The 26003-nt window shown below is 34.6% G+C and overlaps 1 protein-coding gene across 2 annotated transcripts; it reads left to right on the forward strand.

The window, feature by feature from the left end:
- The first annotated feature begins 5152 nt into the window (after positions 1–5152).
- Positions 5153–6023, forward strand: LOC124460726 (phospholipid scramblase 1-like). 2 transcript variants are annotated; one of them, XM_047012221.1, is made up of 2 exons: positions 5153–5223; positions 5278–6023. In XM_047012221.1, exons 1-2 carry the CDS (start codon positions 5201–5203, stop codon positions 5981–5983), a joined length of 729 nt encoding a protein of 242 aa, XP_046868177.1. In that variant the 5' UTR covers positions 5153–5200; the 3' UTR covers positions 5984–6023. The 2 variants fall into 2 exon arrangements, with proteins under 2 accessions (XP_046868177.1, XP_046868176.1); XM_047012220.1 differs by having other exon boundaries at positions 5178–5223; positions 5275–6023.
- Positions 6024–26003: the final 19980 nt, after the last annotated feature.

The raw sequence follows: 26003 nt of genomic DNA on the forward strand, positions 1-26003 counted from the left end.
TTGCTTTCACTTCACTTGCCACCGCAACATTCTATCGTTGTTCGAGGGCACAACAATTTGCACAATTTTCTCATTTTTTTAACATGACAAATACAAAAGCAAATGAAAAAAAAGAAAAACGAAAAAAAACAGGTGAACAAAACAAAAAATCTAAGCTCTTGGCACTAAAAATATTTTATGGTTCACAGTTTGGCAAAAAGCAAGTTATGCGTGGCTTGTTTTTATACCATACACCCAAAGGGTGAAATGGTATATTAAAGTCGCCAAAATGTATGTAACAGGCAGAAGGAAGCATCTCCGACCCCACAAAGTATATATATTCTTGATCAGGATCAACAACCGAGTCGATCTAGCCATGTCCGTCTGTCCGTCCGTCCGTCCGTCTGTCCGTCTGTCCGTCCGTCCGTCTGTCCGTATGAACACCTAGATCTCGGAGACTATAAGAGCTAGAGCCACCAAATTTTGTATGTAGACTCGTGTAGTATGTAGAGTGATCAAGTTTATTTCAAATTTTTGCCACGCCCCTTTCCGCCCCCGCAATTTAATAAAAGCGTTTATCTCAAAAACTATTCCAGCTAGAGACACCATATTTGGTATGTATATTCGCTTAGTAAATGCACACATTTTGTATGTATAAAAATTTTGCCACGCCCTTTTCCGCCCCCGTAATTTGAAAAACTTGATTATCTCCCGTAATTTTCTACCCTGTGCAATCAAATTTGGCACACTTAAATTCAATACTAATATCTAGCAAAATAATAAATTTGATCAAAATGGGACAAAAAACAGTCGAGTTATTCATATAAACGTTTTTCCATAAGGCCGGAGTTGGCCGTTGGCTGGTGGGGGCGCTAGTGTGCTCGTATGATTGAGTGAGCGAGATACTAAGATATGCTTGTAAGAAGCATGTGAAAATGCTTGAAATATTTGCTTTACTGGTGTATGGTATACCAAAGTCGGCGAGACGACTTACTTACTTCATTTTTTTATAATTTTTTTTTTGCTCTTGGGTTACGGTGACAAATGCATCCCCAGTGATGAAAATGGACCTGACCTGTATATATGTATGGTTGGTAGGTAGTACCAACTACCCACTAGCTGGTTGTTAGGTGGTAGGTACAATGTAGCCGCAGGTCTTGAACGGCCTCTGCACCATTTGGCTTCAATTGCATTCTCACTTTTCTTTTGCTATTATTTTTATGGCAAATGTTGTCGCAGCGCCACTAACTGCAACCACAGAATGGTTAAGAGGGCGACTAGCAAGGGGTGGAGGGTGAGGCAAAATGGGCAATGCCAAGATTTATCATCCATGTGAGTCAATATGTTGTGCTGCTGCTGCTGTTTCTGATGCTCTCTTGTCTTTAATTTGTTTTATATACTACTATAAAAAAAAGAAGAAATATACTCAAATATATATTGCTAGCAAATTAAAAATTTGTGCGTGTTTCTCATATTTTTACGCGTTCCTCTCCCTTCATTTGCATAGCATTCTCCCACCCCCCCTTCTTTCTAGCGTGTGAAAATTTGTTGTCTGTAGCGCGCACTTTCCAAGAGATTTAGATTTATTTCACTTGTCATTAGCTGGTGCCCTCCATTGCTTAGCTTCCACCGATTTGCTGTTACCCTCCTCTGGCTCTTCCTGCTCCTTCTTCTCGTTTCCCCCCTTGCGCTTGGTTAACCATGAAAATTGATTGCGGGCAGCAGCTGCCTTAGTTTATTTCATGTTTTGCCGGAAGCATTATGTGTATTAATTTTTCTTTTGCTTTCAATATATGGCTTTTGCGTACATACTATAAGAAGCACTATGCATCTTAAAATATATTGAGTAAAGATAAATATACATATATACATCTACAAGTATGTTTGAGAAAAAGTAGCGCACAGATTTGTTTGTGTTTTGTTACGTTGATGTATGACACTGTGATGTTTAAATTAGTTCATTGTTGTCCAAAAAACTGTCAAATGTCAAAAGCCAGCGCCCACTTTAAGCAAACATCTTAAAATAGATACACGTGAAATGTAGAAAAGCCAACACAAGAAAACAGGAAATTATTTTTCGAAATGTTGTGTACCAAGATTAATCTAGAGGCAGCTACTAAAGAATTCTTTTTGTATAACTACAGTGAAACCTCGATATAACGAATCTGAGGGGGATCGCAAAATTATTCGTTATATCTATTGATTCGCTATAGGTACTGAAATGTAAAACCTTAGTCCTTTCAAGGGACTTAACAAAAAATTCGTTATATTGGGTTTTTCGTTATAACGAAGTTCGTTATATCGAGGTTTCACTGTATATTTAAAATAATGTATATTCAACATTCTTCTGTGTAAATTAAATTTATTCCTTTTTAAACGCCATGAAGTTCTAGTAAGCTCTTGCAAATAGATATAATAAATTCTTAACGAGTGCATACCACAAAATGGAGTTGACCTCATTCCGTGTGTATCCAAAAGATAAAGGAAACCTTACAGTAAGCAGCACAAGGGGGGGACAAGAGTTGTTGCCGTACCTACATTACATTTGGTATTTGAACTAATTTTGCATTCAGTAATATGATTAACACATACATAACCCACACACACACACACACACAACACACACAGACTTTAAGTCTGGTTAAGTGAGTAAGAGAGATAGAAGCGCAGGTTTCAACTAAATTAAGTCTGTAATCCCATTTCTTCATTTAAGTAATTAAGCAGATTACAAACTGCTTTTCCACTTCTCCTCCCTGTCCAACAACATTTACAATATGTAAGTTGAATATATAAAGCATCCACAAAACAGTTTAACTTGTAAGCAACTAAGATAAAAAGGAGCTGAAAATTGGGTAAAGTCAATTTGGTTAACTTTAAACTTAACCGGGAGGAAGCATAGTAAATTATCTCAAAGAAGGTTCACGTCACATTTCTTATTGCCGATGGAAATCATGCTTCCGCCATAGAAAGTATTTCAACAATTTATCTGTTCAATAATCTTTCCAAAAAGGGTCATATCAACTTTAGCCATAAGCTTGTGGCCTAAACCTTAGCAATCAAAGACATATATTATTTGTAAGACAGTTCTTTTATGAAATCGAAAGATGTGGATAAAAATTATACAAAATTATATCCTACATATCCTATTGTTTCCATCAACTTGAGTTTGTAAGAGTATCTAGAATATGTCATTATTTTCACAATTCATTTTTATGTCTTAAATTAAAGTCGTGCCCAAGCAGGGCATCTTTGCGAGCAATCGAAAGCGCATTTCGTAGCAATAAAGAGAAGCCATTGTGAAAGCAACAAAATATGTATAAAGAAACAAACATTATGATGATGAAGCAGCAGCAGATGAAACTCAAGTTATTTGACGTCTCGCACATCATCTCATATGGGAGATCTCACGATATAAATCAAAAGGCGGTTCACAATTTGCTTCCGTACAGCCCGCGAACAGAGCGAACTGAACTGAAAGCGTTTCAATTAATGTGGAAAAATAATCATAATAAATGGTTATTATGGACAGCAAAAAGAGACTACGATGGGAGCCAACAAAAAATATATGTATATAAAACCAAATAAACTGCATTTTTCTGTTTCAACGTTTATAAATTTTAAATTTTTCCCCTTGCAGTTTCAAGTGCATGGCTGTCAAAAAAAAAAAAGGCAAAAAGAAGCCAGAAAACAAAAAGGCATTAAACTAAAACCAAAAAAAAAAATTGAAAAGAGAGACGAGGAGGGAAAAACTAAAGCTGACAGCAGTCGAGGGTCACAGCAATTGGAATGGGGGGTAAGGGGCAAAGAAATAAGTTTCAAGTGGAGTTTGATAAATTGTTTTTCCATTTTTTTGGTATTATTTTTTTTAGCCTCCCTCCCTGTCCTTAAAGCCACGTCTTATTCTATGGAGCAAGAAAAATATTTTGACTGGCAGAAAATTAATTTAAATTAGTTTAACACAAATTCATTGCTGGCAAATTGATTTAAACCTTACAATAACCTTCAAATATGCTTAGTGAAGACAGCAACCAACCCACACACACACACACACAAGCACATATGTACATACACATAAATATATATGGTATGTGTGTATATAGTCTGTTTATAAATTTGATTGAAAGTCTGTCAAATCAATTGAAAAACTTAACCACCATAGAAAAAAAGAGCCGCCGCCTCTGTCCAAATGAACAAATCTTTAATTGCTTCAAACAGAAGTCATAAAAACGAAAAATTCGTTATAAATTTTAGTCAAATATCAGCAATTTGGTGGATTTATAAATATGCATGAATCTGAAGCTTGAAGCTGAGCCATATTTGGATAACTATAAAACTCACAGGTAGAAGAACTGGCTCACCTTGTCACAAAGCGGCTATAGAGACGCCTAAAGGGGGGAGAAGAGAACTAGTGGAGTAGAGTAAACGGGACTGGAAATGTGCTTCATTTAGCCAATTTAATATGTATCGCATTTTAGTCAACACTCTTACTTTCTGTCTATTATACATTGGATATAAATTGGCTTGTTAATTAGGGTCAATTCATATAAGAGTTGTGGGAGTTAACTTTCAATCGGACTTGACCTATTGATTAAATAAATCAATGAAATGCATTTTAAAACGGTATCACACTTAAAAAATATCATAAGTCTTTCATGTAAACTAACTTAAAACAAGGAGAAGGAGTTGATAATTAACCTCAACTTGAATCGATTGGTTTATAAAATGATTTTTCCTACATTCAAAGAAAAAGTAAGAGTTTTTCTTAAAAATAATGAAACATTCTTTAAATTTGAAAGCGAAGAAGATTGCCAACTTTTGAAGACTTGGTGATAAAAGTTGAATGTTTCTGATCATCATTTAAATGCATTTCTAGTTCTTTTCAAAAATTTGTGTTGCTACTCAAACTAAATAAGTTTTATTACGTCAATAAAGTTTTAGCACTAGATAAGGCGTTGATCTCTTAATGATCTTTAATGCATTTTCTAATCAGAAATATAGAGTGAATTGATTTGCATTTTAAGCTGCATCGTTGACTTACTTGTTTTACTTTTAATGGACTTTCCGGGTTTTTATTTTAAATTTAATTTTGATGATGAAACAAGAAAGCTTACCTGAAAGTAAACAAGAAATGTGATATTGATTATATAAGTCAATTAATTAAAGAGACATTTAAATGTAGAATGCTGCTCCAGTTTAGGATTCAAAATTGTCACAGCAAGCCATGTCTTTGAAATCTAGTAAAAGGTATGAGAATGTTTTTAAGATATTCAAATTCTAATAATAATTGAATTTAAGCAGTACAGCTAGTAATTATAATGGTGGTGCAGTTCGTCTTAGTAATCCCGACTTCGACATCCTGGCCGGACTAAGTCAGCTGCATATCTCGAGGAGAGTCGAAAAATTTACCAGAATTGCAGGCAATGAGTATGCGTTCATGTCTAGAGTTAAAAACTCAACGGGACAACAGATCTTTGTGGCCTATGAGAAGAGTACGTATAGTGATCGCACATTTTTGGGCAATTCGCGTCCCTTTGAAATGCATGTCTATGATAATTTCAACCGTCATGTGATGCACTTGCAAAGGCCTTGTTCTTGTGCCGACGACAATCCTGTATTTCCGTGTTGTCTCAACAGAATCAATGTTTTCTGTCCATTTGGCAGAACGTCAGCATTGAAAGAGCACGTTGGCCGCATACAGCAAAAGTATTGGTCATTTCGTTCAAAATTCAATATAATCAATGGCCTGGGTAAAGTTTTACTTCAGATTGTGGGACCCAAAAAGTATTGTTGTTGCTGCCAGTGCACGGATAATCAAAGTTTTGCATTGTTAAGCCCCGATGGTGATAACTTAAATATGGGCAAAATATTGCCATCAACTTGGCAACATTTCACTGATGGCAACTATTTCATGGTCGAATTTCCCCTGGACATGGATACAGTAACTAAGGCATTAATATTGGCTGCCAGTTTTCTAATCGAAATTGTGTTTTATGAAAAAAATTAAGCTCCCACTTTTGGTATAATGAACTAATTTTAAAAACTCATCAAATATTTACTAGATTTTTTCGTTAAGATAAATTAAAGCTTGTTTGTTTTAAGACAAAACAAGGGGGGAGAGAGGGAGTGAAAAAAAAACTGGCTCATCAGCAGATAATAAAAACAAAAAACATACAAAACCCTAATGCGAAAATAAAAATAAATAGCAAACAAGAAAAAAAACAAAGCTCTGGTATACATATCAGACCAACAAATACCCTGTAAGGAAATTCGTATTAGATGAGATAAGGAAAAAGAAATTCAGCTAGAGGTTAGGATAGAAAAGTCTTTATAGGTCAGTAAAATGTAAAATAGGAAATAAATCTATAGATAAATTGAAATGCATTGACAATAATTATGCGTGAAATTATTTCTAACCCTTTCCATCTCTTTTTGTTTTTTTTTTTTTGTAGCGCTCTCTAATTGCACTTCAATAAATTATACATTAATTTTCCTGCGGTATTTTCAATTAAAATGTCAACTACTCTTGCACTAGGATACCTCATTAATTACACATTTTGCGCAAATTTTGGGTCATTTATAAAATACCATGGGCCCAATATATGTGTGTGTGTGTGGTGTGTGTGTGTGTTTAAGTCTATGTGTGTGAGTGTGTTTAAGTTTCATTGTGTGCATGAGAGTCTGTGTGTGTCCATGTATACTAAACGACTGCGCATTTTGCGCCCATAACTCAGTGTCAATATTTATGGGTTGAGCTATGTGTGGTTACACAGACACACAAACTCACACACACACACACACACTGGACCACAGACACATGCTTAGTTTTGACTTCTAGCCATTGTGCTAACTGTGGGCGTGTGTGTTCATCATTCTTAGCCATTCACAATCAATTAAAGCTACATTAAAAACAAAATAAAACTAGATCTTGAAAAAAACTAAAACTAGGTTATTAACGTTTTTTAAACAATAAAAAGAAATCAATTGGAAATGACAAAACGTATCGAGTAGACTTAAATATACCCTTCAATTTTATTATATATTGCTAGCATATTTTTGATATTTTTATTAACTTAAATTAAATCTTTAGCTTAATTAAAAAGTTCTACGAGATATAGTCCAAAATCAAGGAGTCTTGGATAACATTTAAACAATTGGAATGCAAAAAAGATGGTCTTGAATTTGTTAGCAAATATTAACCAATTTTTAGTACAAAGGTTTTAACAAGTTTGGTCAACAAATTTAAGATTCACCGATGTTTTCGCAAGATTATTCTAATTCTAAGCTAGAAACTTGATTTTTGCATAAAATGTTTGCAGATTTATTCGCTTAGGAAAATCTCCCTATTTAGTAAGGAGTTTCTCTATACAGTTTCAAATATCCTACAATTCAGATTTAATAATTTTTCTCGCCTTATAACAATTTGTCAATGACTCTAATCCATTTATATCCAACGACATGAAACTTAAGTCATTAATCAATATGATCTGTTTTAGATCGGTTTTTTTGTTGTTGTATTTTGTATTTTGTGTGTTTGGTTGGATCTGTTGCGAACAGGTTTCACATTGACAGCACCTGAATAACCATAATAATAATAAGTTTTGTATTTATGTAGATGTCTGCTAATATTATCAAATCAACTAAGCTTTGAGCCAATAGACAAAGCATATTCTCTCATTTATTTGATTCATAGAATGAATAAATCTAATCTATAAACCAAAACAAGTTAATATCCCATCCTATTGAATACCACAAAGACTCGCTTCTGGGGCTCTTGTCGCTCTTACTGATAAATAATGCATAAACGACACTAGACTAGCAGCTAATTTGCTTAGCTTTTTATTGTAGTATTAGATTGCGCTTTTGTTACTACTTTCAGTGTGTGTGTGTTTGTGTCTGTGTCTATGTGTGTGTGTGCATGTGGTAGCTGCATAAATTAAGCAATATTGTGAGCTTTTTTGTGTTAATCTAGGTAGATTTATTTTTTGAGCGCACTAACACACACACGCCGCTTAAGCTTTTTAATCAAATTTCAAACATTTGCAACAACAAAAAACACCCAAAATCCAACTAGGTATGTATAGATAATTGCATTTTGATTGAGCCACTTACCCTTCGAAAGCACTCCCTCTTTCATAATTGGTTGCAAGTTGCACAAAACCGCATTTCAATTAAAATATCAAAGTCAATCAAGCGAATCAAAGCAGATTAACTTTATCTTATGGTTGACGTAGTTGATTTTATTATGTTCAGGTGGGGGAGGATTTATTTAAATTTCTGTCTAAGTTATAAAAGTTATGAAGGCAAACATCGTAGTGCTCTTGACCTTGACGGTGTTAACAGGCTGGGGGCCGGACTTAAAAATTAATAAGCCATTTCTGTGTGCGTGTGTGTTTACTTGTTGTGTAGGTAAGCAAAGTTTCCAGAAAGTTTTGGGCAAAAAAACAAAAACTTTTGCCCGATCAACTTAATCATTAGTTCCACTTGGAATTATCTTCTGTTTCAGACGCCACAAAAAAAAAAGACCTAAACTGTTTATGTCAATAAGTCTACATTAAATTACCCCGTAGCAAAATATTTGCAATAGACATATAAGATTCTTGTAAGAGTAATCCTAATTTGGTAACTGAATGTTGTAGTTTATGGGATAAAATTGTAATTTCTACTCTACCTTTTTCTCTCACTTATCTTTGCTAAATACCTATATAGGAACTTCTATTTTTAGAGTCACCCACATACCCCATTTGCCCGTAGGGTGTAGGGTATAAAAACAAAATCTCGAAATTGTCAGACAAGTGTCCACTTCAATCACACTTAGAAATCAAATCCATATAGATAAGACACACCACACCAACCTAGACAAAGTCGAAAAATCAAAACCAAACACCAAAAAGTCACTCACCATCGACACTTTAAAAAACCAAACTGGAATCAGGGGGTGGGGGAGGGAGCAGCAGCTTAAATATTTATGCATAAATAATAATTATTTTAATGCGCGCAAACACAGGGCATAATTGAAATTGAAATCGGTAAAGTTTCATTTGTTCATTCATGTGTGTCCGTCCGTCTGTCTTTCTGTCTATCAAATTGTTTGTAGTTCCGCCTCTCACGCAATTCACTCACTTTTAGCTGTCAAAACCTTTTTTTTTTTTTTTAAAAACTTGCCCAAAATGAATTGTATAATTTATAGTTGCTTTTGCGTTAAAATGTTTCGGTAATGTTCTAATTATGTGGGCGCGTGTCACTTCTTTTTACCACGTTTATCTTGTCACTCTCATCATTCAGTTATTCATTTTTTGTTCGGCCATAATATTTATGGTATATTAGAAGAGCTGGTAATGGTGTCATTGGGGGACGCGGTGGGGGGTGCGGCGTACATGGAGTCATGTATATTTGATTAGGGTCGCTTTGTGCGTGTTCGTGTGTGGCATGCCTAATTGTTTTAGAAACATACATATGTGGCGCCTACGTTAGCTATGGAAAGAGGAGCCTCCTGTTATTGAGACGAAGGTAAATTGAGGTTTAGCATATTAATTGATAGGAAGTGGAAATAAATTTCCATTAATGGTTAAATATAGTAACGACAGAGGAGTGAAAAGTGAGGCGACAGAGAAATTAAATCTGGCTATTGAAGACAGCAGTCTTCAACGACTAAAGACGAAGGTCTTTGGATTTAATATAATTTAATTTACATTTTTCATACATTTTTTAAATTAATCATAGAAAGAGCATAAAAACATCTCTCCAAATGTAAGTCAGGTGAAAACACAAACACATTGTGCCTAAAATTGCATGGAATGAAATGTGAAACTGAAATAGCACAATAGGGGGAAAACAACATAGAGCTCTGCCTGCAAACCATATAGAGACAACAATGGGAAACAAATGAGACTACACCTAGCATGGACATTCAACAGTATTCACACTCTATACAATATAATTTATAACCAGCACACAGACAAAAACAGAAAACAAAAGTGAAATTCGATGCAGTTTTCAAGCTGCAGTTGGGAAATGTAACAACTGGAAGCCACTTTCAACTCGAATTACAATTGCAAACTAAATTGTGAGTCTGCTAAACCAAAATTCATGGTGTGAAATTCCATCTAAATCCATCAACATCAACATCAACTGAACTGTAGCTATAGATGGTATCAGAAGTTTAAGTTAATAGGAAAATTATGGGTTGTATGGGTTGGAAAAAAAGTCAACAAAATTTAAAAGAAATAATAACATGAACAAATACGTTTTAAAAGACAAAATGCCAAAGTGCCACAGACTCAGACACAGTCAGTCAATCAGTTTTGGAGGAAGGGGACACACCAGATGCTGTGGCTAGTAGTAAACCAACTATTCAACATTAGTTTCAAAGCAATTTTGATTGCGGCATTCAGTTTGTTGGCTGCCTATGAACCGAAAAAAAAAATAAATTTCAAAAAACTTTAAACTGTCAACGCGAAACGTGTCGAGAGGCCAAACAAACTGGAAAAAATTCAAATGCATTTTACTTCATTTGAATACCCTAGTGTAAGCAGAATAGATTTGAATTCCCAGTAAACATTTCTGATCCTGAATACCTTTGGGCATACGTATGTATGTATAAAGTCAGCTTAAATATTATTCAGTTAAGATACCACACAGAAATTAAAGTCCAAACTTGCTCAGCTCACGAGCACATTTAAACGCGAATATGTATAAGGGTAATAAAACTATTTTCAACCCGTTTTTCACATATTTGAATTCTTTTCCTTTGCCAACATCAAGCAAATTCTTTAAAACCAAAAATTAGCATTTTAAAGCTAAATAAATACAAAATTTAATTTTTGAATAGAACAACTGGAACCAATATATATATATCAGTCAATCAACCAATCAATCAGTCAGTCAAGGGGGGAAGATAGACAAAAAACAAGTTCGCTTAGTTTTATTTAATGTTTTTATCCAAAAACTATGTGTAAAATGCCGACAAAATGTGCACTACACCGTACCAAAAAAAAAAAGAAAACAAAAAAAGCAATACAATATCACAAAGTCATAAATAATTTCACAAAAATTGTTTTGCACTAATTGATTGTCGGGTTTGGGTTTGGCCCTCGAGAAAGAAATAAACAAAGAGAGAGAGAGAGAGAAAGAGGGAAAAAATACTAGAAATACGACAACGAATAAACATGCAAACAAGCAAATCAATTAGTTAGTTTTATGAGGTCAAGGGTCCAGCAAATACAACAATACACACGAAATACAACAACATAAAAAAAAACACGGTGATGTGTGGGAAAAACAGTAGCCAATAAATATGATTTGTTTAACATTTTTTTCACCTATTACATTGATGAGAACTTGTGGTATCTATATGGAACAGGAACAGAACCATTGACTTATGACTAAGGTGTAATAAAGATATTTTTAGAATTTCTCTATTTAAAAAACATTTTTTAGATTAGATCATTAGAACAACGATTTTAAGAAAAGTAATCCGAACAATATAATTTCAAAAGCAATTCCTTAATCCTTATGAATAATAAATGATTTCATTGAGCTCAACACGAGATAAAGGACCATTTTTTAAAAAAAATTTATAATAATTACAATCATATTTATTTATGAATTTGTGAAAAAAATTTGCATCACGAAAATCAAACAAATTTAACTTATTTTTTATTGGGAAATGTCAATAGAACAACAATAAATTCCATTGGAATAAAAATGTCAATCTTTTCGTCTGCCCTCACTCAAAGAGAAGAAAAAAGAAAAAATACAACAACAAATAATTTGCATAAACAAATGCCGGAGACAAGCCAACTGTCAAATATGAAATGAAAATTAAATCATATAAAATAAACCAACAACATGACAAGTGGAGCATGGGGAGGAGGAGATAAAACCGTAACCAAAAAGCAACCAAAAATTGAACTAAGTGTCAGAGAGAAATGCTTTTACAGGTTAGATATGGCTTTAAAAAGACTGAGGTTCCTATAAATAAATATATATATACATACATATATGTGTATACATGAGTGGGTCTGGAGGGAGGGCTGTGTGGGAGGGCTTTCCAATGCTGCCAGGCATTTAAATTTAAATGCACAACGCATAGTTCAAAAAGGAAAGGAACCCAACGCACACACGCAGGAAGTTCTTCTCCTCCTTTAGTCATACTCTTGCCCTTTTTGTGTTTTGCCCCCTTTTTCTTCCAAGTTTTTTGTTGCTTTCCACACACGGCTTCCTCTTTATCCCTCAGGTATACCACCACCATCGGGGCATATTAGCAATGTAATTCAACCCGAGGGGAAAAAGACGATTTCGAACCTTCTCTTTTTAAAAAATGCTAAAAATGCAAATGCCGAAATGTTTAAATTTATGTTGAACATTTGTATTTATTTTTAATTTTATCACAAAATCAATCAGACAGAAAGGTAAGAGAAATAATAACAGCCATTACCAAAGTGTGTTGGTATAAAAAATGTGTATACCAATAAAGATCTTATAGCCATATAGAACATGAAAGATAATATTGAACCAGACCAGAAACTGCTCTTTCGTAAAAAAATAAAATTTTTTACAATAAAAAATAATTGTATAAAGTAGAACAGGATGGAAAATGATTAGATTTGACAACCATTGGAGCTGCAGTTTTTCGCTAAGAAGTGGGATTAATATGGCTGAGCCTAAAACATTTTTAAGCCTGTCTAGAGACAGTCATAAGTTTTAATTACGAACTCTTTTCATTGAGTTTTAGATACTTTGCTTTTTTCTATCTCTCTTTCTCTCTCATTTTTTGTTTGTTTGTTATTTTTGGTATGCCACAAAAACAAAAGGACACAGGCCCATGAAATCCTTCTTACACGCAGTGGCAGGTAGGCAGCCAAGAACTGGAGGCTCAAGCTCTTGGCAAATCCCACAATAAGCACACCTTAAGTACCACATAATACCCGATATATAAATGTACAAGCACACATATAAACATAGATGTAAGTACACATACATATATATATAAATACATATTCTATAGTCCCATAAGCTGCTACTGCTGCTGCTTCTGGTGGTTTTCTTTTGTATTTCCCCAAAGACGGCAAAACTCTAAAGACACAGAGCCATCTGACGTCATCAGAGCGTTGTGCCAGACGAGAAAAGCTGCGGCTGCTTCAACTCGATAAACAAGGACAATAAAAGATATCAACAAAATACACGCCGTGAACAAAATGAAGGAAAAAATCCCAAGAAAACAGAAAAACAACCCTAGAAAAGATCAAAAATGGAAAACTATCATCATCAGCAAACTGCCATTTTACGATGTTTTTTGATGCCTAAATATGGACCAAAAGTAGATGCTAGCAAAACAAAACAAAACAAATGTTTTCATGTCGCCAATAAGTCTGGGCCAGAATGCTTGTGAATTTTATATATATTTCTGTTTACTTTATGTCGGTGCTATTTGTTTGTTGTTTTTGCTACTGCCGCTTCTGGCGACACCATGAAGTGGGCAAAACCTTTTTGGAACGAAATGAAATCCAAATGATTAAGGTCAAGAAGAAGTCACTCTCACGGGAAGCCGCACGTCGGACCATTAACCGATTGAGTTTTAAGTTTTTATGTTATTACTCTAGCTAAAGAAACATTTGTTTCTTAATTCATTCTAATTATAATAAGCAATCAAAACGATTTCTTAAAACACATATCAATCTCTATTCTAGAGAAACTACAGAAAAGGATAAAAAGAGTAAAAAGAGCAGAAAGAGATGCTTAGAGATAAGTTCTTTCTTCTGTTAACAAAAACCCATTTGAAAATGTCTATTATAATAACCTGCCATAAATGAAATGATGTCAAAAAATATTAGGTGTTTTCATTCCTACTTTGGGGTTGACTTTTTAAACATTAAAACTTCCTTTCGAAGTGTGTCCTCCGGGCATAGTTATAACCTGAACATGTAAAATCTACGCCTCCTGCTTAGTTTATGGCCAAACACAATGTTATTTATTGTATGTGCAAAGGCCATTAAATTGAAGCACGTAACAAATATGCAGGTAAAGGCGTTTTTCAGCAACAAGAGAAAACTACACAAAAAAGAAGGTTATGCTAAACCAACCAACATCAATTCCCTAAGGCTCTTTGCTTATTGAATTGGTGAATAGAAAAGCCATAACAAAAGACGTTAGGCAAGTTGCTTGATTGATTTTGGCAAGTCTCTTGCGAAATTTACCAAAATTTCTATATGATTTTCCTTGGGCAATTAATGGCATTCTGTGTGTATGAGTACCTTTTGACAACGACCGTTTAACCTTGGAAAATGCTGACACAATATCAAAAATAGTTATAAATCCATGCAAGCATATATACATATGTTGATATTTCACCTACTCAACAGCTACTATCTAAGCAAAATATCCCATAACTCACAACCAAAATCTCAAGAGTCGCCCATAAAAGTCGACTAAAGTCACTAGAGAGAGCGAACCAAAAAAAAAAAAAACAGGGCCAACGAATAACCAAAGGAAAGGAAACTAAAATCAACGTCAAATACAGACGAGGCCATTAATTTTTATTGCGCACACACGAAAACCGAAAAAAAGGAGCAGAAGGAACCCCAAAAGAAGTAGAAAATAAAAGAATATTTGAATAAAAATTAGCAAGCATACATTTAGGCGCGGCAGAGCCGTAAATCTCATAAATACCAAGCGGCAACTGTTACAAACTGAAAGACACAGTAAATGGCTATTCAACCGACAGGAGCGGGCCAAATCGAGACCAAGACGAGAGGGGAGGGGATCAAGTAGCGACTTGGGAGTCAGAGTCACAGTCGAAGGTAATTTGCACAAACAAAAATAAAATAACAGATGACAGAGCACCCTGTGTTTGTATACTATGTACTCGTATGTCTTAGAGGGGAGATTGCGTGCGACTGACTAGTAGATGGCAGACTTCTTCTGACTCTCAACACCCAGGGTGTGCTTCGTTTTTTTTGTTTTTAGGGGCTGTTTTTCATGCTACTTGTCGAAAACTTAGCCGATTTTCGACATATGAGAATAATATTAATGTAATTTAACATGAAGAGCAAAAACAAAAGTATCTATGCAAATTTGCTGCATAAATATGTCAACAATACACACAAAATCGTTCTGTCAAACCGTTATGTTCAGAAACAGATGGGAGGAGATCTATTCCGACTTAATTTGATTTCCACTTTTACAATTTCAATCTGCAAAGGTTCTAAAAAAGATTTGGTAAGGCTTAACTCATTTTATAGTAATTATTAATCAGCCTAACTAAGAGTTATTTTACTAACTTTGAGTCATTTAGTATTCCATCTAATTCGTACTTCATCCAAGTCACTGGAATAATTTGTCGCCTTTTTGAAAGCCCATAAAGATGATATTAGAAATCAATCAGAAACAAAATTTATACTATAGATGGATGAATGTTCCAATTTTTCAGCTTGTTTTGTGCCTTTACTATGTTACCTGTTAATAGCCACTTAAAAATTGTATAATTTTTAGAAGTTATGACCTAATCAACAATGTTACTAGTTTATGACTACTTAAAGGCTTTAAATTGGTTTTTTTTTACGTACACCATGTAATTTTGTTTGAGGAAATTTGAAATTTTTTCGCTTACTTTTCCAGTTGTATGTTTTTAATAAAGTAGTTTTTTCCATTATTCGTTTATTTTGTGTATCCTGTATTCAGTCCAAGTAAGCTTAAGTTATATCCTATTTGATTGTTTTCCGGATTTCCCGATTTTTCCTTTGCGGTATTTATTTGACATAAAAAAAACAGAAAGTCGAGTGCTACATACGGCAAGAAATTTGATGGTTTATTTACTGTTTAACCTAACCACCCACCGCGGCTTATGACCAGTAGGATTGTACACTCCCTCTGGAGTGCCCCGCCCTATGCGATGCCAACTGTTTTATATATATTTATGCGCATTTACTATGTTAAATCAACATTCCAGTTTCATATGGTAGTAGTTGTTGTTTGTATGTATAGTTATTTGTTGGCTTTATTTTTTATGCTTTTATTGTTGAGTTTCCTCTTTTTATGGCAATGGAATTGTTTATTGTTTATTTTACCTCAAGCATTAATAGTGTGAGTGTGTGTGTGTGTGCGTGTTACGTTCCTAGGTTACGTCAATTTTTTTGCAGTGTCCTTGCACACAACGAACTAAGGAAAATCCATAACCAAAATCAGAAAATAGAAAGGCGTCAAAAGACGAACAACAACAGACGGCTAGGCTAGGCTAGGCTAGGCCAGGCTATAAGGGAATAGTCGGTGAGCAACTATTTAACACGCAAGGGCAATGGGAAAACTTTTCACTTCAACTTCAACTGCAACGCAGATGTATGTATATAGTGCATAAGTATATATGTATATACATTTTATATATACATTTCTTATACATATACTGAAAACTCATTAAAAAGAACTTAGTTGCAGCAAAGCAATAGACACATGTACTGAAAAACAGACTGCCAGTCTGGCAGGCAGACAGACACATCATAAGCAAATCCTAAGAGTTGCCCCCATATAAAGAAACCATTTCCAAGCACTTCATAAGAAATTTCTTGGCCCTCTTAGATAAAGTTTGACTTTGTTTGTAGGCGTTGGTTTTGAATCCACAAAAGTGGTTTTTTCTCTTGTAAGCTGCCGCATAAAGTAGAAAACGAAAAAAAAAAAAACAGCACTACCACTACTTAAGTGGCAAAGTGACTCTTCAAGTGTTTTGAAAGCAAATAAGATTTTGTGCGCCATGGGAAATTGACAAAAAAAAAAAAAATGGAAGAAGAAAAAAGTCAAAGAAAGAGAAAATATATCAAGTATTCATGTAAAAGATTTCGTTACGAAATTATTATTAATCTATATGTATGAATTCTATGCAAATCTCTTGAATTCTAAACTTGACTTAAACAAAAATCTTTTTTAGCAACTTTTGTCTTAGCAAACTTTAAAATTGTTGTTGCAATTGCTGCCATAACAAAAGTTTTCCCAGAATTGTGACAGAAACTCGCTGAAAACGCATTAAAGTTTTCCCATCTCACTTATGAAACCGAAAACTTCTTACCAAATATTTCAAGAAATATACAGAATCTAAAGAAATTCATTTATCTGTCTAATTGAAGAAGGGAATGTGACCGCAATTTGACTTGGCATTCCATCAAGTGTTAGATATTATTGAAAACAAAAAAAAAAAATCAATTTTGACATTAATAAAGTGGAAAATTTTTTGAAATCATTAAAACTGAATAGTTTTTTTTTCAAAAAGTCAAACAATATCTAATCAGTGAGACCATATTGATCTAACTTTTGAAAAGGTTGAAAAATAAATATACAAATATATTTCTCACTGATACTTATTTCTTTCATTAATTTTGTTGAAACTTTTGGTTGCAATTACGCAGCAGCTGGCAAATATTTGCACAGACAGAAAACTTGTTGACAGTTGATGGTCGTCATCATCATAGCCATCACCATCATTATCATCATCGTCGTCATCATCATCATCATCGTTGTCATCAGCAGCCTATTCATCATTATCATCATTGTCATCAAAATTCGTCTGTTCGTTTAGTCTGAATGTCTCATTGAAAATAAATATACATACACCAAAATTTTTAAGGTGTAAACTTGCCGAGAGATCATTACGTGTCTGAGAGATGGTTGAGATAAGACAACCAAAATACAGTGAAACCTCGATATAACGAATCTGAGGGGGATCGCAAAATTATTCGTTATATCTATTGATTCGCTATAGGTACTGAAATGTAAAACCTTAGTCCTTTCAAGGGACTTAACAAAAAATTCGTTATATTGGGTTTTTCGTTATAACGAAGTTCGTTATATCGAGGTTTCACTGTATATTGGAATTTTTACCAACATTTTGAATGACCTTAATCGATTTTTCTGTTTGTTTTTTTGTTTGTTACATTGTTGCTTACCTGTAAAGAAATAAGAAAAAAAAGTAAGAAAATTAATTAGAAGGTTTGTAGCACAAGAATATTTTTTAGAAAGAATAAGCTAAGCTAAAGATCCTCATACGCACTTTACTAATTATCTTTTTTGGGGAGGGGCCGAAGTAAAAACTCAGAAATCGAACATGCATTTGATTGCGTCAGATTGAGGAACTGCCAACTGACAAAATGCCAAACATTTTGCAACCTGCCGCCCAATCCAAATGATATGCAAATGCAAATTGACCAATTGACCAGATGCCAGATGGCACAACTGTTGCCGTTGTCCCAATGCCTTTGCTCATATTGCAACTGCTGCAGCATTTCCATGGCAAAAGTGTATACGCCTTTTGGGTGGGGATTTCTAGACAGCATTTAGACCACATTTCCATTTAGTATGGTTTCTGTGGGTGTACAACAATCTGCTTTGGCATCAAAGATTCAATACTTTATTGACCAGAGATTAGGCCAAGTGTCGCCATAGTAGTCTATGCCATAAGTTTAGAGACAGAGATGAGAAATTCTAATTGATTTTTCCTTGCATCAGGTAATTTAATTAAGATCATGAAACTTTTATTTCTTCCATAAAGACACAGACGTCGAGTGTGGACCAGTTTTTGAAAACCTTTTTATCCCTTCCCCCTCCTAACAACCCACCTGCTTGACATTTGCCTTTACTTTACCTTGTTGTCCCTCTGCTATCCCCCCGACAAGCTCAGACAACTGTTTTGGCAAAATTACGACAAGACGTCGCCTGGGACATTTGCCTGATTGAGTTCTGTGTTTCCCCTGCTGCTGCTGCTGCTACTGCTACTGCTGGGGCTCTCCTCTGTTCCGTTGCTTTACCTTTGCTTTTTAGGAGAGCTTTGCATATTTAATTAAAATTGTAATTGATTTTGTGTTATGCAGCAAGCTAAAAAGGAGGCCAAAAACGCCAACAACAAACCATTTGATTCCGTCGAATGTCTGTTTTTAATTTCCCAATGTAACTCATAATTTTTGTAATGCGGTGGCTGCGCTGGCACAGATTTCTAAATTCAAGAAATGAACAAAACCAACCCAAAGAAAAGAAAAAAAAACAAGATGCTTTTGACATTATTTACTTGCCGAATTTATAATACTCTTTAGCATTGATAAATGGTATATGAACTAAGCTCTTCATAACTCTATATTTGATTTTGCATAAGATTTCCTTAATAAATACAATTTTTGTCCTCTTTAGGATCTAAGAGTAGAACTTTGTCCTGTTACATACAGCTTAAAGTTGAGAGTTCCTTTGCACACTGCAGGGTATTGAGTATCAAAACCCAAAAATTTCACGGCAATCTCAGGTGAGATTCTTATTTTTTGCCTCTGGCCCCATTGCGGTGGCTAATGTAGACTACAAAAAAAAGGAAAGGTTCGAAAGAAATATTTCGTTTTCCCATATTGATGTGATGTAAAAAAGTCGTAACCTTGTGACCTTAGCTTGAACTGAATGAAATTCTAAAAATGAAAACGATTTTTTCTTGTTCACTTTCCAACATAAATATTACTCATACGACCCCTTTGACAACTGCCACAGTAGCCGCAGTCACAGCCACAGTGTTAGCTTTTAGCTGATAGGCGTTGTTGGAAATCAATTTTCATGTTGCCGTCAAAGCAGGCTTTCCCTTTTTCCCCCCCTGTCCACACACCACACACCTTTCCCTGGGCTTCAATATATGTGGGTGGTGTGCAAAAATAGCGTTCAGTTTGCGCTTTTTTTTTCTTTGTTATTGTTTGAGCCAAGCATTTTCCCTCTCCATTGGCAATTTTTACCATTGTTGTATTCAGTCAAGTCACGATTTGTGAGTTTTCCACTCGAATCCATTTCCATTATTAATTATGAATGTGCGTTAAAAGGGATATCCATTTTCATAGCCAAAAATCAATTTCAATTAATCAGCATTCACAATGGATTAAATGTGGAAACTAATCTGATTTTAGAAAACACAAATAACTTTAAGCTCTAAATGAACCTACACACACACACATGCATATGCGTATGAATAATAATAATAAACAATGACCTTTCAACAAATGGCCAAATAAACAATGAAAATGCATGTCAAAACTCTTGTTAGAAACAACAAATAGCAAAACTAATGCAAATAACATGGACCATCATTATCAACAAGATTAGATTTCCATGATAAATTGCAACGAAACAACAAAAATACAAAATAAAAAAAAACAAGAAAAATATTTAAAATAAATAAACCCAAAAACATAAAACAACATGAATTTTTGGTCTTTATTCATGTTTCGTATACCCTGTAGTTAATGGCACAAACGGTTATATAAGGCAAAGGAAACACATCTGGGTAATATCCAGATCCAAAAACTAATAGTTAGTAGCACTTTATAGTTTAACTAGGTTGCATTGACATTAACGAAACTTTAGACAATTTAAAGGTTCGTCCTTTCAGCAGTTTTTGATAAAGGGTATGTGCAAATCGACTCGATGGTCGATTTAGTTACTATTTTAACCAGCAAATGGTCTGTTTTAACTGAAGGTTGACTTTGTTAAACTATTTGGATTATTATTGTTAGTTTAATGTACATCTACTATGTGGGTGTGGCCCAAGAAAAAAGCATCAAACAAAGGTCTTGTACATGGCTCATGACATGTAAGGTTAAACAAAATGATTTAAAATATGCTAATAACACAAAAAACAAAATACAATAATTTAAAAATGCAATTTATAAAACGTGTAAATGGAAAAACTAAAGTCACAAAGATGTCAAAGTGTAGATAAATTTTAAAGCATTTAAAAATATAAACAATTATCCTTTTTTTAACCTTTACTAAGATGGCGGACAATTAGATTATTTTTGTATCTTTTTAAAAGAAAAAGGACTATATATAATGGGTCAAATTTCAACGAAAATTAATCCTATATCCCAGTTAACTCTGCGGAAAGGGGTTAACCATTAAGGTCTCAATCATTTACAACTTAAGACATTGCATATATCTACACTTTTTTTTTTTTTTAATTTACAAAAATAAATTCCAACGGCATCAGTCATTAACGTGTCTCATAACATAAACAAAATATCCGATTTCGAACTCCCACACATAAGAAAACAGAAATAAAAGAAACGAAAATATTAAAATCACATCACTGCAGGAAATGAAAGTCCATTTAATATAGCTATCTCGTCTCTGTCTCGACTTACTATATGCAATATCAAATAATTTATTAAATGCCGCATTATTTTTGCAACCAAATTAAGTGAATGCATGACAAATAAACATTGACCATTTACAGAAATTTCATTTTATGGATGACATTTCGTTTAATTTCAATCACAGGAAGCCAATCATGGCTCAAATTCATATAGTTATAAAGTCACCCAAGTCTGAATAGGAATATATATGTATATGTAAATATGCATGTATATATTTCTAATGAGTGACTTTTCGAGACCAGCAGAACGAGAGCAGTTTTTTTGTTTTTGTTTTATCTGCTTTGCGCTCGTAAATCGAAATGAAAATGAAACGAAATGGAGAGCAGAAGCAGGGGCCTCTGGGCCTGAGAGTAAAAGAAACCGGTTCAAAGACAAAGTGGAAGTCAAGCCAAGCCGAGTCAACAATTCAAGTTGCCAACTATACCAATACCTATATAAATACCACATATACATATATATATATATATAGACATAGAGAGAGAGAAAGAGATAATAATCAACTCCAACGCTGCTGCTGCCACAGCAGCTTTTGTGGCAGACAACAACAAACCGAAAACCCAACGGACACGTTTTGTGGCACAGCCGGTAAAATACAAAAAAAACAACAGTGAGGCAAAAGACGAACAAAAAATAAAAGTAGAAGTAGACTAGCCTTAGCCCGAGACCCAGTCAGTCATTCCGACTCCCCTCCTATCAAAGGCAAGAGAGTTGAAAACCTGAAATTGTAACGCAATCAATGCGAAAACGGCAAAAACAACAAACTCACTCTCTGAAAGGGGGGCGGCAAACACGCCCATATTCACCTCTATAAGAGTGTGCTGAAAATGAAAATCAACATTTATACACACACACATAGACACATACAGGCGCACACCCAGCTGTTGGCCATATTAAGAAAAACTGTAAGGGATGAGGGAAGGTGGTGTAGGGGTTTGACTGGCAGCCAGTCAGTTATACGTTATATACGCCAGTTGCCGTAGTGAGTTGGCGGATTACATTTTATTCAGCGAGTGAGAAATGTATGCATATATATATATATATATATCTGCGGTTATAGCTGCAACTGTCGATATACGTCGGAAATTGTCAAGCACAACACATCGACGCAGGCAAACCCAGCCACTGCCAGAAATAAGATGATGAAGTTGATTTGGATGATGATGATGATGGTGATGGCAGGCAGCAGCACGTAATTTCGCATAAAAATGTGGTTTATAGTAACCTATCTCCACACCAGCACCACAGCTCCACCATCCAGATGCCATGGTCATGCCCACTCGAGCACAGAGTCACTCAGTCAGTCAGTGACAGAGAAAGGAAAAGGAATAAGGAAGTCGTACAACCAGATGATAACGATTGAATACACTCTCCAATTCAATTGTAAAATGTCAAAAAGTAATCCTCAAAGAATAGTTTTCAACCAGAGATTAAAGTATTCAAATTCTATTAGCATTTTCCTTTTCATTTTTAAAATGTGGAACATTTCTGATTGATTGATTTAAACTTGATTATGTGTTTCTTGATCCTTGAATAACTAATCACCATTTAGTTACAGATACGAACTATACCTCTTTGATTCCTTTTTAAACTGAATAAATATTTCAAATGCAGAGATTAGTGTCTTCCTGTCTTAGGACTTCAAAAAGGTTTAGATCCCCAAAAAACCAAAGCACACTTTAAATATTTTTCTCATTCTGATGGGTAAATACTTTCGCAATGTAAGAGTATCAAAATAAACTCCAAAAAGTACAAATTTAAGTATGAAATAAAATAAAATAAAAAAAACTTCATTGAGCTTTGCTTTTGTTTTGCCAACATTTTTGTTGCCTTTATTTTCTAGGGGTGTTGAATGTGTGTGTGTGCGTGTGTTGCTTTTTCACGCTAGGCGGGTTTCTGGGTGATTTTTTGTTTCGCTTGCCATTTACCAATTTCTTTGTTTATGGCCGCAACACGTGTTTTCATTTCAATACACACGCACAACAAAAAGCACAACGAAAAAAGAAAAACAAAAAATGTAGAGTCAAAAACAATGGCCAAGAGATGGCAGCCAAATGGTAAGGGGTAGCAAAACGACGATGGGGCTCAAGTTGTGGGGGTGGTGGGCGATGGTTGATAGGAAGTTATGACCTGCCTTTTTATGTCTATGTTAATGAAATGGTAATGGGCTAGGCTAAGGCTGCTGGGATGAGACTCTTCCCAAGACCAAAGCTCTCTGTGGGCCACCGGCATAATTAAAGAAATAGATGACCAAAAACAAAGTTCGTTGACTGGTTCAGCAAGCCTATGGAAAAAGTGGTCAAGAATAGCCATCATCGTTTTAAGTCATTATTGTTTGAGGGTGTCTTGAGGAAATTAACTAGTGGCTGTCATACCAAAAAGGGATGAACTATCTTAAAAATTCAAAAAACTCCAAATTGCACTATCGTAATTTGGTAATAAGTACAATCTATAAGTACAATCTGAACAATCTATTTTTACTTTCGCAAGAGTAAAACAAAAGCCGAATGTGGTTTCTTCAAAATTAAACCACTCATATAACCAATCAAAATTCATAAAAATTTATACATTTCAAACGAATTAAAGTAATTCATGTAGGTAGTTGATTATCAAACATTATTAGGTAGTCATACATTTTTAATGTAAACTAATGGTTTCCACAGCTCATATACATTGTTAATAAGAATACCCTCGCCTACCGATTCAGTTAGCCGCACTGATGGAAACCGCATTAAATATGCAAGAGAGAAGAGTTCCCAAAAGATGTTTGAGGTAAATCTTCTTTTCTGGTGTTTTGCCTATTCGAAGAACTACCTTTTCTTGGAAAATAAAATACCCTATGCTGTGCCAGTTGACCATGAAATATGATTTGGCCTAATAATTGCCTTGGCAATCTAACGTTAACGTTAACGGCCAACAACAGACAAAAAGATTGCCTTTGCATGTTTCACTTTCATTTCGCAAACAAGTTTCAGACACACACATAACACACACAAAATCCTGGGCAGCTGCTGCGGATACTGCTGTCTGGTAATCATTATATGTTGGCCAATTATGTGTGAAAGTGAAATTTATTTTTGGTCTAAGATTTATATATATATGCACACAGCACCTGCTTTTCGCAAAATTCATATAAAATTTTTGAATTAGAGCCGAACTAATTGCGTTTCGGTTTCAGTATTTGGCCATTTGACATTTCACATTCATTTCGGTCACTGTCCATTTGGCTAAATGGAAAATCTTTTTACCAATGAAGCAAAAAATAAATTTAATTCACACCGAGTAGAATTGAACGCCTGCATTTTTATTGCCCAGCTCATAAATTCGTTTCACTCAACTGAAACAGCTCAAAAACGAAAAGCAAAAGAAAAAAAAAACAAGCTAAAGCCGAATCCACAATCGAAACTCTGTACCTTGGCGTAGCCAAGTTCTTTTGTTTTCGAAGGGAAACTGAAAAACTGGTTTCAGCTTCCATTAGGGAACCAAGAGGGGAAGGCGGGGATGTGTGGGGGGCCAAGTGTGGGGATAGCCGTTTGTACAATGCTTCTACATGGGGATTTTAGACACTCAAATAGACAGCACGAGCAAGAGAGATAAATTCAAACAGAAAGAGACAGACAACGAGAGAAAGGGAGATCTAAGCTTTACAGTTGAGTTGAACAATATTGCATAATGCTTAAGAAGATTTCAATTATGATTAGTATTGCAGGAATGAGGTGGTCTGATGGGTTGGGGTTGGAACTAGATTTGGTTTATGCAGCAGCAGTGCGATGGCAATTCGCTTTTCCTTGATTGATTTGCTGTGAAATGAGCTGAAAGAGGAAACATTGTGAAGCCAAATTGTCAAATGTTTTTTTGATTGATGTTTAAAGAAGCTTTCACCCAAACTGTTTACTTACAATCAGTTTTTATCGAACCAAAAAAATGTTTCGTAAACGATTTGGAAAAAATGTATACTTATTTCATGGAAACCCACATAAATTTATATGGGTTATAGTCAATGGCTAATTCTGTATTGATAAAAAGCTACTTAGAAAAGTTTAAAAATGTTAAAAAAGAACAAAATATTGCTCTACTAAAAGTTTAATCAGCTTTTCACCTTTCGATCGAACATACACTCTTTCACACACTTAATTAAGAACTTAATCTAGAACTGTAATGTTCAGCATAGTAAACTGATTAACTGGATTCGAAAATCCAGACGACTTGTTATAAACAAAACTTTTGTTTCAGATTTCCTAGAGAAAAAAAATAAACTTACAAAGTTCTCACAATTTCAATAATCGTGTGTCAATAAACAAACAAAAAATATGACAAAGAACCGAAAAACGTCTCAGGGTTAAACCACAGTTTTATGTATGTATAAAAGAGACCTTTGTTCAACTGTGAACGAAAAACCAATTGAAAACTTCACTCCGCACGTATGTTTGTACAGATATCTGTAATATGTATGTATATATACCTTTAACTTAAACTGATGCCGGAAATTCACAAAAAAAAAAACAGCTCACCAACTCTTTTGCTAACAGCAGCCGGGGTTGTCACTTATTTATGCATCCGGTCTGGTCTCTCTGTCGACCAACATAGGAATATACAAGAATATATAATACACACACAACACGATAATATGGCTCAGCTGCGATTGTATGTGTGCCATTGAGTTTGTGTGTGTGTGTGTGTGTGGGTGGGCGGTAGTCAAAAGTTTCAAAACTCTTAAGCCGCAAAAGTTATGTGAATTCTTTTTTTTTTTTTTTGTTTTGTCGTTGTTATAACGGAGATATGTGTGGTATACTATATAAGTGGCATTTGTCGAGCATTGGTTACTATCTACCTGTTATTTATTTTCATGCAGGTAAAGTGCATTTGAAATTCGTA

The sequence above is a fragment of the Drosophila willistoni genome, chromosome 3R, assembly GCF_018902025.1.
Source record: "Drosophila willistoni isolate 14030-0811.24 chromosome 3R, UCI_dwil_1.1, whole genome shotgun sequence".
Taxonomy (NCBI): domain Eukaryota; kingdom Metazoa; phylum Arthropoda; class Insecta; order Diptera; family Drosophilidae; genus Drosophila; species Drosophila willistoni.